The sequence below is a fragment of the Sorex fumeus genome, unplaced genomic scaffold (genome assembly GCF_029834395.1).
Source record: "Sorex fumeus unplaced genomic scaffold, SorFum_2.1 ptg000035l, whole genome shotgun sequence".
NCBI classification, from domain to species: domain Eukaryota; kingdom Metazoa; phylum Chordata; class Mammalia; order Eulipotyphla; family Soricidae; genus Sorex; species Sorex fumeus.
Window position 1 is genome coordinate 30,763,796 of NW_026606092.1, and position 16,168 is coordinate 30,779,963.

The window sequence follows — 16,168 nt, forward strand, 5'->3', positions numbered from 1 at the left end:
GCTGGGAATCGAACCCGGGTCAGTCATATGCAAGGCAAAAGCCCTACCCGCTGTGCTATCGCTCCAGCCCCCTCTGTGTTTATCTTTAACCTCTCCTTTGTGATCTTCTTCCCGTTAATCACTTATATCCCCAAATTACACCCCATAACTTGTAAAGTCAAATTCTTGTGAGGGCTCCGAATTTTATATATGTAAGTGAAATAATGCTTTTCTCTCTCCCTTATGTCCTTTGCATAGTTTATTTTACAGTGTACTAATAAGTCAATTTTAAGATGACTGTTTAAATGGGTACTAGCTAAGAAAAGGAGATAGATTTCGGCCCTTAGGCAGATACCCTAGCAGGAATTTAGAGTGCGGAGCACTCAGATGAGATTTTGTCCTTGAGTAGTTCTCCTAGAAGACCTATCCCTGAAGGAAAGGCTTTACATCTGTCCATTGTTTATGATAATGTTCTAGCATGCTTATGAAAAAATTTCTACCCCCAAACCCTTCTTGATTTCTCTGTAACTGTGCTATGAGACTTGAATAAATGGTCACTGATTACCAACCAGCCTGTGGCCCCAGTTCCTTGGCTCTTCCTTGGCCAGGGTTATGGTGATTAGGTCCCAAATGACCCCTGGCAGGATGGCAACATCCAGGAATAGCAACAATCAACAAAAATATTCATAATTTCAATTTATTATCAAACTTATATATTGCATTAGAGATAATCACAATTTAGCAATTTTCTATGAGTCCTGCCACTACAATGTACTGTCTCAGACAGTAAAATAAAGTTCCCATAAACATAAATGTATGAATTCCTAAGAAATTTCCAAATGTCATGAATTAACCAAAAGGAAGAAATATTCAAATTATATACAAACCAATTCTTCATTGAAAGGATACAGATTTGTGAAAACTGTAGACAGGCTTCACTGTAAACCAAAATCAAACAGAAAATCACTAGATGAATATACAACTTTTTTCAGTTTTTATAAAATTTCATTTACTAATTACAAGTACTTTTCTAAAACCAGTTCCTTTCATAGCCAGCTCTGGAAGAAGAAAGATGTAATTCTTACTCCACAGACTCACTTTAATTTTAAAATCTTCAGATTAAACAACTACTTGCTCTTGTAACCCATTAAGACCCAATGACTAAAAATCAAATTATTATCTGCTATGTTGATCACTCAGCAACAAGAATATCTGAATAAAGTATCTTGTAACAAGACAATATTAATGCTTATGACTTACTTGTGCAGGTGATTATATACTTCTAACAAGAAAAAGGGTCCCTAAAAGTATGTCCAATGTTACCATTTTTATAAAACAAAATGGGAGGGGGGAAGACAGAAATTGGAGGAAGACTTTTTAATCAGTCTTTTTATCAGCCATATGGCCCCCTGGATATTCCAAGGGGCCTCAGGTGAAAATCATGTAAATGGGAGCAAGGGGAAGGGTGGACAGCATGATATACAGGGAGTCATGGAAAAAAACAAGTCAGAAGAGGCCATGATCGGAAAAAGGTTTAGAAACATTGTCTACATGATAATATGAGTAAAATGTAAATACAGGGCAGGAGAAAGTCCGAAGGCAGGTGTGTATGCCACGCATGTATGAAAACCAAGTTTGATTCCCTGCACTACAGGACCCCCCCACCCCAAGTAGATGTAACCTAGTGGTCCCCAGCACTCTGGAAACTCAAAGCAGCTCTGCAATCACTAGGCTATGCATGGTCACGCATGTACTGCAGGTCTGATTGTTCCCTATGCACAATAAGGAGCCCTCCATAAAATACACGTATGTATATTTTATGTATATTTATGTATATTCTTAAACACTGGTTTAATGTTTAAAAGAATAATTCCAAAAATTAAATTATGCTTTCAAAGACTAGAAGTTTCTTTATCATGAAAATATAAGAGAATATAAAAAAATTACTCAGATTTCTACCTTCTCAGATATGTACTATAAACATTTATTTTTGAAGGGGGAGGGACTGGCAAAACCAGTCGTGCTTAGAGTCTATTCCCAGTGCAGCACTGAGTTTGTTGTGTCAAGGGTGCTTGAGGGACCATAAAGTGCCAGAAATTTAACCTAGAGCTCCCGCATACAAAGCAATGCTCCAACATTCTGAACTACCTCTTAGTCCAACACTACAAACCTGTGATACATTTCTTGTTATTTTATTTTTAAAGCAAGCCATCATCATAAATTATTATACACTATTACCAAAACATATGATTCAGTTATTATTATACAGTAAAATGTACTTCTAGTAACTAAAGACATATTTCAAATACTCATTGACTGTATTAGGCACTGAACTAAGACATCATACTAGTCCATAATAAAACAAACATCAACAATCACCATATCATACTAGTATCATATTCCATACCAGTATGAAATTTTAAAATTCTAGATAAGTAATCAGAGACAGTTAATGGGCTGGGTGCATTACATATGGAATACTCAGATTCATTCGTTGGCTCTGCATGATTCCCAGGAGTACCATTTGGTATGGCTCAAAACACACAAAAAAGTTTTAATGCCAGATTTATCTATATGTAATATAGAGAGCTCTGAAATTTGTACATTTTCCACATTCCAATAAACTCTCATTCCACCTGCCATCACTAATTCTAAAAGGTGCTTCTATAATAATAGAAAGAGTTTAATAATAAATAGCAATATATTCATCTTTTGTACATTACAGAATGAGGGATGTGACTCAGAGGCAAAGCACATGCCTTGCATGAATGATACCTGAGCTCAAATCCTCAACACAATAAAAAACAAAATTAGTATAGCTAAAAAATGATTTGGTAACTGCTGCTGTAAAGCAGACTGTACCATTATTCACTTTATGATATTTTTGTTAATATTTAAATTTCTTTCAATTGTAAGTTTATAAACAGAGTCAGAGAGAGTACAGCAAATACAGCACTTGTCTTGCACACAGCTGACCCAGGTTCAATCCTCTCATCCCATATAATCCCCACAGCCTCACCAGGAGTGATCCCTGAACACAGAGTCAGAAGTAAGCCCTGAGAACCAGTAAGTGTGGCCCGAAAACCAAAACCAAGCAGTGCCCAGGGGACTAGTAACTGCTCTTGGCGAGAATGGGCCTGACGCTACTTGAATCCAGCAGTGCTGATGGTTGTCAGGGTTACCCAGGCAGTGCCCAGGGGACCATGCATGTCAGCATCAGTTCTAGCCCTTTGAACTATCCCTGGCTTTAGAGGTAAATTTTTGAGTATTTCAGTCTTAATAGTAACTTGAGTGGGTGAGTAGCCTTCTGGAAGTGCTCAAGGGCTACTTTCAGTTCTGTATCCCATGGTCACACCTGTTAGTGCTCAAGAGGTAATGTGATACCAGGGATTGAACCTGGACCGCCTGCATGCAAAAACATGCAAAAACGTGAGCTTTAGCCCATTAACCTTTATCTCCAAGACCTATTTTTTTGTTTTGTTTTGTTTTTTGGGGTTTTTTTTTTTTTTTTTTGCTTTTTTGGGTCACACCCGGCAATGCACAGGGCTGACTCCCAGCTCTTCACTCAGGAATCACTCCTGGCGGTGCGTGGGGGAACCATATGAGATGCTGGGAATCGAACAGGGCTGGCCGTGTACAAGGCAAACGCCCTCCCCGCTGTGCTATTGCTCCAGCCCCATCCAACAACTATTTTTGATTGTAATTTTCAAACATTATTCATTCTGATACTATAGGTATCATTAAGAACAGACACTCATACTTTGCAAGTGCTAATGAATGTTTCTAAGTCCCATAAACTAATGGATACTACTGTCATAACCTGTCATAACGAGAAAACTTAATGAGTCTTCTAATGGAATACCAAAAGACATAACAGCCATCTATGAAATAGTTTTGCTTTGGGAAGGAAAACAAAACCTGAATTCAACTATCAATTTACAGGAACTAGAGAGACAAACCCAATTACATTAATATGGCAGCAGTCAACAAAATTCACACTGTAGGAAACTACAGGACAAATCACCCAGTTTCTTAACTATAAAAGGTAAAAGTAAAGGACCTATAGGGGCAGCCCACGAATTAAAAGAGACTTTAAAGAAATGAACACATCATAATGTGTGGATCATGATAAATCTTGATCCAAAGTGAAATCAACTAAATTAATAATAAAACTAAGACTTTATAACAGAATGGGAGACTAACACCCAAAGATAGTAAAGATAAGGACTAGAAGAATTGCTCCACGGCTTGGAAGCCAGCCTCACATGCTGGGGGAAAAGGCAGCTCAGATAGAGAAGAGATTACCAAGTAAAGGATGCTTGGAGGGCCCGCTCGGGATGGGAGATATATGCTGAAGGTAGACTATAGACCAAACATGATGGCCACTTAATGCCTGTATTGCAAACCACAACACCCAAAGAGGGAGAGAGAGTTAAAGGGAATGCATCTGCCACAGAGGCAGAGAGGAGTTGGGGGTTGGGGGTTGGGGGGGAAGGTGAGAATGGACACTGGTGGAGGGATGGGTACTTGATCATTGTATGATTGAAATGTAAGCACTAAAGTTTGCAAGTCTGTAACTATACCTCACGAGATTCATTAAATAAATAATTCCAAAATAAATAGCTGTTGACAGGCAAATAACAGAAATAGCAAAGCACTGTACATTCCAGAACATTTGTAGTATAGCAGTTTACAACCATATATGTTATTTATCTTGCCTTTCAGTATCAGAGTGAAAAGGTTTCTTTTCTAGTAATTGTTCTCGTGACAATAAGCAAGGTTTGAAAAGCAGTGACTTTTTCTGCTGAGTTCCTAAAGTTAGAAATCATAATGGAAGCATTATAAATGTAAAGATAAAAGCGTAGATGAAAGTTGGTCTATTGTTACTTAAACCTTTGTGATGTTTTCTATGTTTTCTACAAGGAAATACATAGAGAACATATTTTTTTAAATTTATTTATTTATTTTGCTTTTTGGGTCACACCCGGCCATGCACAGAGGTTACTCCTGGCTCTGCACTCAGGAATCACCCCTGGCGGTGCTCGGGGGACCATATGGGATGCTAGGAATCAAACCCAGGTTGGCCGCATGCAAGGCAAATGCCCTACCCGCTGTGCTATTGCTCCAGCCCCCACAGAGACCATTTTAAAGTTAAAAAAAAAAAAAAAAAACCTAAGTCTTTAATAAGACAATTTAAATTCTAAACATGGGCTATGTATTTTATATTAGGGATTATTAATACGTTTTTAATGAATTCAGTTATATAATAAGAACCCTTATCTTTCAGAGTTACTAAAATATTTAGAGATGAAGTGACATGATCACCTCTACATTTGCTTCAAAAATTAAGTAGGGGGCCGGGGAAATAACTGAATTGCTTTGCATATATGGCAGCCCAGAGCTCAATCCCCAGGACAACATGACCCGCAGCACTACCACAAGTGACCCTCCAAGCACCACCAGTGTCACCAAAAAGAGAAAAAAATAATTAAGTGGATCTAGAGATGTTAGTTCAGTAAATAGAGCACTTGCTTTGCATGTCTAAAGTCATGTGTTTTACCTCAGCACCAAACATACACAAAAATAAGTTGAATGAGTGCAAATTAGTGGAGTACGAAAAAACAAAATTCTGAGTTATTCATTACTGAAGCTGATAAGTACTAAAGGTTCATTATATTACTCAGTTACTTTTGTATATGATTAAATTTTCTATTGAAAAAGTATTTTTAAGCAGAGAAGAAAAAACAAAACAATCCTGTACTCTGAGGGATCTATAAATGTCCCAATTCCTACTGCATCAAATGCTTCCATTACCGAAACGGGACCTACATAGAGATGCCAACATTCATTCATACATATATATATATATGTACATACACACACACATATATACGTGTATATGTGTGTGTGAGTGTGTATCCACCCAATATGATTTACAGTTACTTCTATCAAGTTTCGGGAAACTGACCCCTAAAATTCTTTGCATTTGTGCTACATGCACAAATTACTTAGAGAGACAAAAACTTAAGTTTCTTCAACAAGACAGAATAAATTTGGAGGGGCTCGAATGATAGCATAGCGGGTAAGATGCAGGCCTTGCACGCCGACAACCAGGTTTGATCCCCTGCATTCTATGTAGCTGTGTTGTCACCATACCTCCCCCACTCCTGCTCCTCACTGCCAAGCAGTGCTAAGAGTAATTACTGAGTACAGAGCCAGGAGTAACTCTGAGCATTGGTGGGGATGGCCAAAACAAACAAACAAAAAAAGTAGTAAATAAATAAATACTTAACTTAAAAAAAAAGAAGAAGAAATTTGGGAAAGGGCAATCAGAATTTACGCCCCCAATAAAACACAAACCTACCTTTTGGTATCGATTTTAATAGCAACAAAACTGTTTGAAGATGCTTCTGTCACTTTCTCATCTTCCCAACTTGCAGCCATCTGTGTAGACTGCTCATCATCACCTGTAAAATATCAGAAGGTTCTTAAAAAGCAAGTATTTACTGACTGCATATTGTTTTCCCTTAAGATCTGGAACTTCAAATGGAATATAATAACATAGTACTATTTTTTTTAAATCAAAATAAAACCGAAATTTTCTGTAAGAGCAAAGTATGACTAGATATAGTATAACAATTTAAAAGAAAAAAACAACCACTGCTAATTTCACAAGTATTTTTATGTTTTGCCTTTTTTGGCTTTTGAGCTATACCTGGCAGGGCAAAGAGGCTACTCCTGGCTCTGTGCTCAGGGATCATTCCTGATGGTGTTTAGGAGACCATATGTGGTGTCAGGTATCAAGTAGGATAGCCCTGTGCAAGGCAAGTGTCCTACCTGCTATATCTCTCTGGCCTCATGTTCTCATTTTAGCAAATAAATATACTATAAATATCCTTTATGTAGCTGCTTTCTGTTGCATTTAACATCTACAGTGCTGCAATAATTTTCAGAATTCTTCCAGGGTAGAGACAAGCACAATTCTATTTATAGTTTGAACCTGCCTTTTATTATAGGTATGCAAATTATAAAAGCTATACTGATAACAAGCTAATTTGTGGTACAGTATATAATTCCGTAAACTGGCTACCATAGTAGAGGTGTTAGTGATTGGAAAACTATATGAAGGAGCCCTCTGGGGTACTGGAAGTGTTTATATCTTGGTCTAGGTAAAAGTTACATTAGTGTATTCATTCAGATTCACTGTGTTTAGTTTACACACTAAGAATATACACTTAGAATATACACTTAGTATATATTTATTTATACCATCCATCATTTATACTTATACTTTCTATCATGCCATACCTCAGCAACAAGGTATTTGAAGTATTATGTCTATCAAGAGATTATTTCCAGTTTATAGAAGTCAAGAAAAGAAAACAACCTCTTCTTTGGCAAACATACATGCGCATGTGCACACACACACCCACAAACTGGAATTCACTATTTTTAAAAGGATGAAGGTTAGAGACTGAAACACAGACTTTTCATGCAGAAAAGGTCTGAGTTTGATCTCTAGAACCAAGTAATTTCCCATCGATTTCCCCTCCTAGCTCTCCCAGGAACTTTCCTGAGCACAAAGTTGGGAGTAGTCCCTGATGACTGCCAGGTGCGGCCCAAAAATAATAAAAGAAAACAGAAACTCTTTATTTTCAACATTAATGAACCTTCTAGGGAATATAAGTGAACAAATCAGAACAAGAAAAATACTATATAGAAAATACTATATTTTTTCTATAGTATTATATAAATACTATAGAAATATAGAATACAAAGGAACACAAAGAAAATTATTTTTTAAAAAAAACCTTTTCTGGAGAGAGAAATTAATGGTTACCCAAAAAAAGGAGGGAACTGAAGTATATGTGAAACAGGTAAAGTTGATGATAGATGGAAATTAAACTTTTGGTATATGAGTATATAAAGATGCTGAATTTTAATGTTGGCAGTACACCTGAAACCTATACAATGCCATAAACCAATGTTATCTCAAAGAAAATTAATAGCAGTATAGATATAGCACAAGAGGTAGCACGCATATGACCTGTTTTATTCCCAGCACAAAAGGTTCTCCTCAATCATCTTGGAATGAAAATGTGGGACCTATAATTTAGCCCCAAATACTTAGGCCCTAGTACTGAACTAGTCTGGTTGACTGAGTAACACAGCAAGTGGCCCCAAGATCCCCTGAGCACCACTTAGGAAGCCAAGAAAATATAAATAAAAAATTTAAAGACTATTTCCATTTAGACCTATAATGTCTAGATTTCAGCCTAAATTTTTATCCCTTGGTAAGCAGCAGAAAGTTAAATCAATGAAAATTACTACCTAAATCAATGAAAATTACTTGAGGTTAGCAGAGCTAAGTACTTTCTTAAAGGCAAGCAACCTTCGCCAATTTATGCAAGACTGTGTTTCATAAAAATGAGACTCCATACCTCTTCTTTAACTATTTTACCCACCCTATATGCATCCTTCTTCCCTAATTTAATCCATTCTTAGCCATATCAGTTATCTGTTTACACTAATTTAATCCTTTCACTTATTAGGCAAAAAACCTTATCAACTCTACCTCCACATTTTACTCAGATTTGACCACTAAAAGTGCTAAGAAAGCACTTCTACCACCTTGATTTGTGCTACCATTTTCATCTACATGATTAAGATTACCTCCTGGACCAGAAAAACAGCTCAATGGACTGGAGTGCACTGTAGGGGATACTGTTTAGATACTCAGCACACTTAGTCCCCTCACGCTTCATAAGGAGTATGCTCACCCCCGAGCAACTGGTGCTCACCATTAGCCAGTGAGCTAGTGTAGTATAGTAGCACTGTCCCCCTGTTGTTCATCGATTTGTTCAAGTGGGCCCAGTAACATCTCCATCATGAGACTTCTTGTTACTGTGTTTGGCATATCGAATACATCATGGGTAGCCTGTCTTCTAATCTCTCCCTAATCAGTATATTATACATTATGTTTTTTTAAAAGTTGGAGAGGCAAAAAAAAAAGAAAAAAAAAAAACAGCACAACAGGGTTGAGCATATGCTTTGCATGTAGGAGGTCCAGGCTCCACTGCTAACACCACCTGGTCCCCTAGCAATCTCGGGGTGGCAAGTCCTCTCCTCACTGATCTGGCACTGCTGGGGGCATGGTATCTTACAGAAAAAACTCTCTCCCTCAAAGAGTCAGAACTATAGTCAAGCCTCTGCTCAAAATCCTATGTGGGGCTCCCTATTTTCCTCAAAGTGAAAGCCAAAGCCCTAACAAATGATCTCGGACCTCCATCTCCCTCTGATCAAAAGTCATTTTCTTGCTATTCTCTTTCTCTTTAATACTCAACTTTGAAAGCCATCCTCTGTTTCAAGGTACTTGTACTATTTCCTCTTCCTGAAATGTTATTCTACCAGATATCCACAAAGTTGACTCAACTCTTTTAAATCTATTCAAATATTATCTTAATAGTCTCTCCTACTCACTTTAAAACTATACCCTTCATATATATGTATACACACACACACATACATGCAAAGTTCCTTTATTCCTTTTTTCCCTGTAAGATTTAGCACATTCTAACAAACTATTATTTCCTAACTGTAATTACTGTTTGTCTTCTTCTGCTAGAATGAAAGCTCCATGAGGACAAGGACGGTTTCCCTTTTTTTTTGGGGGGGGGAGGGGGTTGGGGGATTGGGGTAGGGGAGGAGGTTTGGGTCACACCTGGCAATGCTCCAGGTTCTGCTTTCAGTAATTACTCTTGGGGTGCTCAGGGCACTATATGGGATATTTGGAACTGAACTCAAGTCAGCCACAGGCAAGACAAATGCCCTATTTGTTATACTATCACTCCAGCCCAAGGAGGATTTCCTTTTTTCTACAACTCAAATGCTTACAACATCTCTAGCCCCCTTGAGTATATTTTTATGTGATGACATCCAGGAATATCAACCATAGGGCTTTAAAAAAATCTAGATATAGAAAGAAAACAGTAACTAGAAAGCATCTGCAGACTCAGACCAAAACAAATATTCTCTGCCCTGGGGCTGAAGTAATAGCAGAGTGGATACAGTGCTTGGCCTTGCAACCAGCTTATTCAAGTTGGATCCCCAAAATGCATACGGTTCCCCAAGCACCAAAGTATCCTGAACACTGCTGAGTGTGGCCCCCTAACAAAAACAAAACAAAACAAAACAAAAGGTTTCCATCAGCAGATTTTTAGATACTGAAGCAGCATGGGGTGGGGGGGGAGCTATTATTTGCAAGTGATATCTCATGATATCTTCAGAGATGCAAAATTCCTAGAAAATAATTCCACGTGAAATCAACCTAGAAAATCTCTATGGAAACATTCTGACTACAAATACTTTGTAGATGGCTTTTAAGCATGAGAAGTTCTTTTCATTATTTCATAAATTCACTACTTTATTCCAGGGGTTTGGAGAGATACTAAACTATTCCAGGGGGCTGGAGAGCCCTGAACATTATTTTATTCTTTATTTACTCTGTACAATAAATTAAATACCAAGATAACAGCATACTATCTGTCCCCGATGGAGTTTAAAATCAAAATTAAATACAATGGGAAAATGAGGGAAAAGAACAAAGCCAGGAGAGAAATATAAGGTCTATCTGAATTAGTCAGGGAAGTTCTCTTTGGGTGAGAATACTTAAAGGATGAAAGAGCTAGGCTGGGGAGGTACACTACCTCAGTGATAGAGCATTTGCTTTGCATGTGTGATACTCTGGGTTTAGACCCTGGCATCACACCAAGAAAGAAAAAGAAAAGATGAAAAGGCTGAGCCATACCAAGATCCACATTTCACTAAGCTCAAGAAATTTATGTGCCAGGAGAGGCTTATGTGATTGAGAGTGTCATGAAGCACAGGGGGCAGGAGACAAAAGCAGAAGATGGTTCCCACACTTAAAACTTATCCAACTATCCAAAAATGGATCTGAGGTCCATTTATTTAGTTGAAAAACACTGGGGACAAAAACAGTTTAGATACGAAGTAAATTTCTAATACTTTTAGACATAAAAAATTATATGAGGCATCCAAATAGGAAATATCAAGTTAGTAGCTGGAAGTAAGCTACTTCTGAAGTTGGTGCATTTCATTCCTTCACCTATGTTGTACCATGTGATTAGGGTTCTAAATATCATATCCCCATTTGTAATGTCTGTCAATGACCAGTCTACAAGCAGCAGCAGCTGCGGAAGTAAAAGAGGAATTGAAAAGAATTATTCAAGTCAAGAAGAACTTTCTTAATTTTCTGCAATGCTAGGCATCATGCATGCATGCACTGAACCACATCACCAGCCCAATGCAAACTTTAATACTATGTGGAATTATGAATAGCCAACTTTGTCTTTTTTTAAGCATCTCCAGTTTATTTATTTAGTTTCTGGACCACACCTGACATTGCTCTGGACTTACTTCTGGCTCTGAACTAAGGGATCACTCCTGATGGTGCTCAAAGGACCACATAAGATGGGATGACAGAGATCGAAACCAGGTCAATGGTGTGCAAGGCAAATACCCAATCTGCTATACTATTGCTTCAACCCCATCTACAGTTTATTTTTAATCAAATTATAAAGAAAGCAATGGAATTTTAATATTTTAGGTGCTATTATTTTAGATGAGCACATCATATCCTTATTGGTTTAAACAGTTTCCAAAACAAAGGCACTTCAAAAATTATACTCAGAAATTTGGAGTTGTAGATCCGGCGACATAGGATGTTCTGAGCCCGCATCAGGTTGTCTTCACCTGGGCAACTCAGAGGAGGGGCGAGTTCAGTTTTCCTCCCCACCCCAGCAGAACCCGGGCAGCTGAAAACCTCCAGAACCCAACCACAGTCATGCTCACAGCCTCTACAGGCTCAGACGAGCCTCACCCACGATGAAACCTGTACAAAAACCCAGGTACATGGGACCCATGGCTGAAATCGCCAACCTCGCTCAGCCAGGGAATGGGCCTCCTCCCCACAGCTCCCAAGTTTTTCAGTAGCTTGGCAGTCACAGCCACAAGCTGCCCATGGCGCCATATAATCTCATCAACAGCCAAAACCCAAAGACTCTGAAATAAAACTCCCAGAAAAGAGCAAAATAGGCCTTACCCATGAGTGAATCTGCTCTACAATCATATTCTAAATTTTAGAATTCCTGGAGCACGCAGTCACCTCTCATACTCTACCACACTGATGTACTAAGAGTGACACACATTTGTTTGGGTTTAACATACATGTTTGTAATATCTTATACAAGGGCTTAATGGCTCCAGGATAAAATACAACAATCTTCACACACTTTCCTCTTATGGTGGTGGGAAGGTGCAATGGTGGTGGAACTGGTGTTTGAATATTAAATGTAATTAATTACTGTGAACAACTTTATAAAAATTAAATTAAAAAAAAAGAGTTGTAGACCCAAGTATACCAGCAATGCCAAACTAGAAAATTTCAACCTAAAGACGTGGTTTTTTTTTTTTTTTTTGCTTTTTGGGTCACACCCGGGGATGCACAGGGGTCACTCCTGGCTCTGCACTCAGGAATTATCCCTGGCAGTGCTCAGGGGACCACAAGGGATGCTGGGAATCAAACCTGGGTCAGCCACGTGCAAGGCAAACGCCCTACCTGCTGTGCTATCACTCCAGCCCAGGAAGTGGCTTATTTTAACCAAAAAGGCAGTAAATGCTGTCTAATGTTCAGAAAAATTGAGTCCAAGGGGCTATTATCAATAGTACAGCAGGTACGGAGCAAGCAGCTATGTGGGTTCAGTCCTCAGCACTCCATATGGTTCCCAGGACCGGCAAGGAATGGTCCTGGAGCACAGAGCCAGGAGTAAGCACTGAGCACTGCTGAGTGTGAACCAAAAATAAAACAAAAAATATAAGCCAGAACTGGTGTTGTGGTTGAAGTCAAGGAGTACATGCCTCAAGGCAAACATAATTTTTTAAAAGGAAGAAAAGAAATTTTAGCAATAAGATTTTTAAAAAATCTAGCAGCAACATTTCAGGGGTGGAGTGCTCACACCCAGTGGTGCTCAAGGATTGGCTTATACCTATGTTCAGGGATCACTCCTGGTGGTGCGCAGGGGACAATGTTGGGCTAAAGATGCCTCACCAAGCTGGCCACCACAAGGCAAGCCCCTTACCCACTGAACTATTTCTCTGGCCCAGACTCAGGATCCTTGTCAGATTATTCCGTATCTCTGACTCAGGATCTTTATCACATATTCTTGCTCCCCAAGAATAGAACCAAACATTTCTTCAGTTGTATTTCCAATATACCAAACTATAAATCCACAAAAATCCTTGTTAAACTGGCTGAAATAATCTCTAGTATCAGTCTCTTAACATCAATCCAATCATATTTATTACTTCTGTAATGAGAATTTCACTAAACACAAACAAGTGGCATGTTTACCATCTTAATGGTTATATGAAGCAAACTACACCCTCAAAACTCCTCTTAGCATGGTACAATGCATGCGGTTGACCTGACTGCTGACCTGGTTGTATCCCCCACCATCCCATCTGGTCACCTGAGTGCTGAGCTAAGAGTAACCTCCGAGCATTGCGGGGTGTGGCCCAAAAAACAAACAACAAAACTCTTCTTTCAAGCTATAAATCTATCTTTTCAATTTTCCCCTGACTTGGTAGGTTGTTGTTGAGGTTCCATATGGAACTAAACAGACTTATTCTTGAAAGTTATGAAAAGAGTTCTAAGCAACTAAGCAACTCTAAGAGTGGCAGCTTCATTAATGCCAATGTCTACCCCGAGTGACACTAATCCTACTTAGTCCTAGAGATTAACTTCCTCAAAGTCTAGAAAAACCAAAGGTATTCTGAAAGGGTTAAGAACAGACGCCTCCAAAAAAAAAAAAAAAAAGGCAAGGGGCTTCCTGGAAACATTTAATAGTCAATGATATTCTCACTGCATTAAATAATGCTCAACAGTGACATATTAATTGAAGAATATATAAACCAAAGCCCTAAAGATCTATAACTTGATTTTACTATTGTAATAATTAGTACTGCCATTTCTAAACTACTTTTCAAACATTTGAAATTAAATCCAGCACTTCCAATACAGCGTTTCTTCTTTCAAATGAATTAAGCAATCCTGCCTTCAAAGAACATTTGGACACGTCCAGTGAATTCAAAATTTGCTGATTTCTACACCAATTTAAACAATTACAGAAAGAGCCCCTACTTAGGGGCTTAAATAGCAGTTCTCCTTCGGCAGGAAACAAAAAGATCGCATATGAAAAATACAACTTATATCATGAACTATTCTATGTGTAATAAGCATGCTAGCATCGAATTTTCCTTTTCTTCGGAATCTTTTGCCCCTCTGAAGCGATGTGAAATATAACTGTACACAGTTTGAGACTTTACACTCCCACTTTATTTAAAAAAAAAACAAAACAAAAAAAACCCAGGAGCATGAACAAGCAAAACTACCCAGATAGCTTAAAACAGGGTTTCTGAAACTGGTGATTCTACGACGAGTTCAGACAACAAAGAACTGAATATCTACTACTTCTAAAACATGATTCTGTTCGATTTTTTTTTTTTTAAATCCAACTGCAACAAAGCTCTCCGTTCCCGCAGGAGGCTCTTCCTCGCACAAGATCCTTAGAGGTAGGAAAAGGAAAAGGTGCGGAGGTAGAGGCACAGGACAAGGCCGCCCGACGCCGAGCTCCCAAGTTCGCGTCTCGTGTCCACTGTACCGAGGCCAGGGGCCGTGGACTGACATCAGGTGGTTTCCCTTTGTTGCCTCGCTGATGACACAGCTTTCCTCCCTGACAGTCTCGGGGCAGACACGCACCCACTGCCCGTGGCGTGGTCTGGTCCGGCCCCAGCCCCAGCCCCTCGGACTCCGCGGCCGTCCAAGCATCCCCCCGAGCGGGCCTGGGGCCTGGAGCGCCCCGCGGGGCCGCGCCCGAGCCCGCGATCCCGAGTGGGGGTGGGGGTGGGCCGGCCGCCAACCCGTCGGGGGTGGGGGGGGGGAGTGCGGCCCGCCACGTCCCCCTCCAGCGGCATCGGAGGGCCAGCGGCGGGCCTCGGCTCGCTGTGGGGCTGAGGGGGCTGAGGGGGCTGAGGAGCTGAGGAGCTGAGGAGTGAGGGGCTGAGGGGGCTGAGGGGGCTGAGGGGCTGAGGGGCCTGAGGGGCTGAGGGGCTGAGGGGCTGAGGGGGCTGAGGAGCTGAGGGGCTGAGGGGGTGAGGGGCTGAGGGGCTGAGAGGCTGAGGGGCCGAGGCCCGGACGCGAGCGCCGGGAGAAGCGGCCGCCCAGGGCCTGGCTCCGTGTGGCCCCCCCAAACAAACGGACGCTGAGAAGCGGCCCCGGGGCAGGGGGGAGGGGGAAGAAGGCAGCGAGGCGGGGTGGGGGGGTGGGGAGGGGCGCCCGGGCTCGAGCTAGGCCTGACAGACGGAGGGGAGCGGGGAGTCCCGGGCCGCGTCTCGGCCGCCGCCCCCTTCACCTGCCACGAACACCACGAAGACGGCGCCGCTGCTCTTGGCCGACGCGATGGCGGCGGGAATGGCGCCCTGGAACCACAGCATCGTTCCCGTGGGGGCCCGGGCGCTCGCTCCCTCGCTCGCTGTGTCGTCGCCGCGGCGTCGGAGCTGGCCTGCCCCCCCCTTCTCGCCCCGCTTCTGGCCGCGGCCCCCGCAGCCACCGCGGCTCCAGGTCCCCGCCTCCGGCTCCGCACAAACGCGCAAGCCCGTCAGCAGCCCCTCGGGGACGCGCGCGGGCGCGCGGCCTGGGGAGGGGCGGAGGCGCGCCCCGCGTCACGTGACGCCGCACGGCGCCCCGGCAAGCCCCGCCCACCCGCCCCCGCCGGCTCTTCGCTGGCGTGTCCCAGAGGCGGGGACGAGTGGGAGCGTGCGCGCTACCCCGTGATCCGCCCGCGGGAACGCGCGTCAGCGAGTCCCGGAAGTGGACGGAGCCGGGGAGGGGGAACGATGACTAACCGCTCTGGGGCGCCTCCTTCGCGGGGCATGTCGGGAATTGTAGTCCCAGACTGGTCCTCTGGACGCCGTGTTCCAGCTAACTGTGGTTGCCCGGGGCATGGCTCTAGGGGACGGTGGAGAAAGCCACAGATTTTTCTAGAAGGCAGGGGAGGAAGTGGCGCTCGCTTACTGGGAGACGACGTGCTTTTTAGTCCCGTAAGTGTGCAGG

The 16,168-nt window shown here is 41.6% G+C and overlaps 1 protein-coding gene across 1 annotated transcript in view; it reads right to left on the reverse strand.

The window, feature by feature from the left end:
* UBXN4 (UBX domain protein 4) overlaps window positions 1–15,748 on the reverse strand; it is a 44,205-nt gene extending 28,457 nt beyond the window's left edge. The window contains exons 1-3 of the mRNA XM_056117524.1: window positions 15,468–15,748; window positions 6,344–6,446; window positions 889–917 (exon numbers count right to left, since the gene is read on the reverse strand). Of these exons, the coding sequence (XP_055973499.1) occupies window positions 889–917; window positions 6,344–6,446; window positions 15,468–15,549 (214 nt within the window). The 5' untranslated portion in view covers window positions 15,550–15,748. The remainder of the gene's footprint in view (window positions 1–888; window positions 918–6,343; window positions 6,447–15,467) is intronic.
* Between the last annotated feature and the right edge of the window lie 420 nt (window positions 15,749–16,168).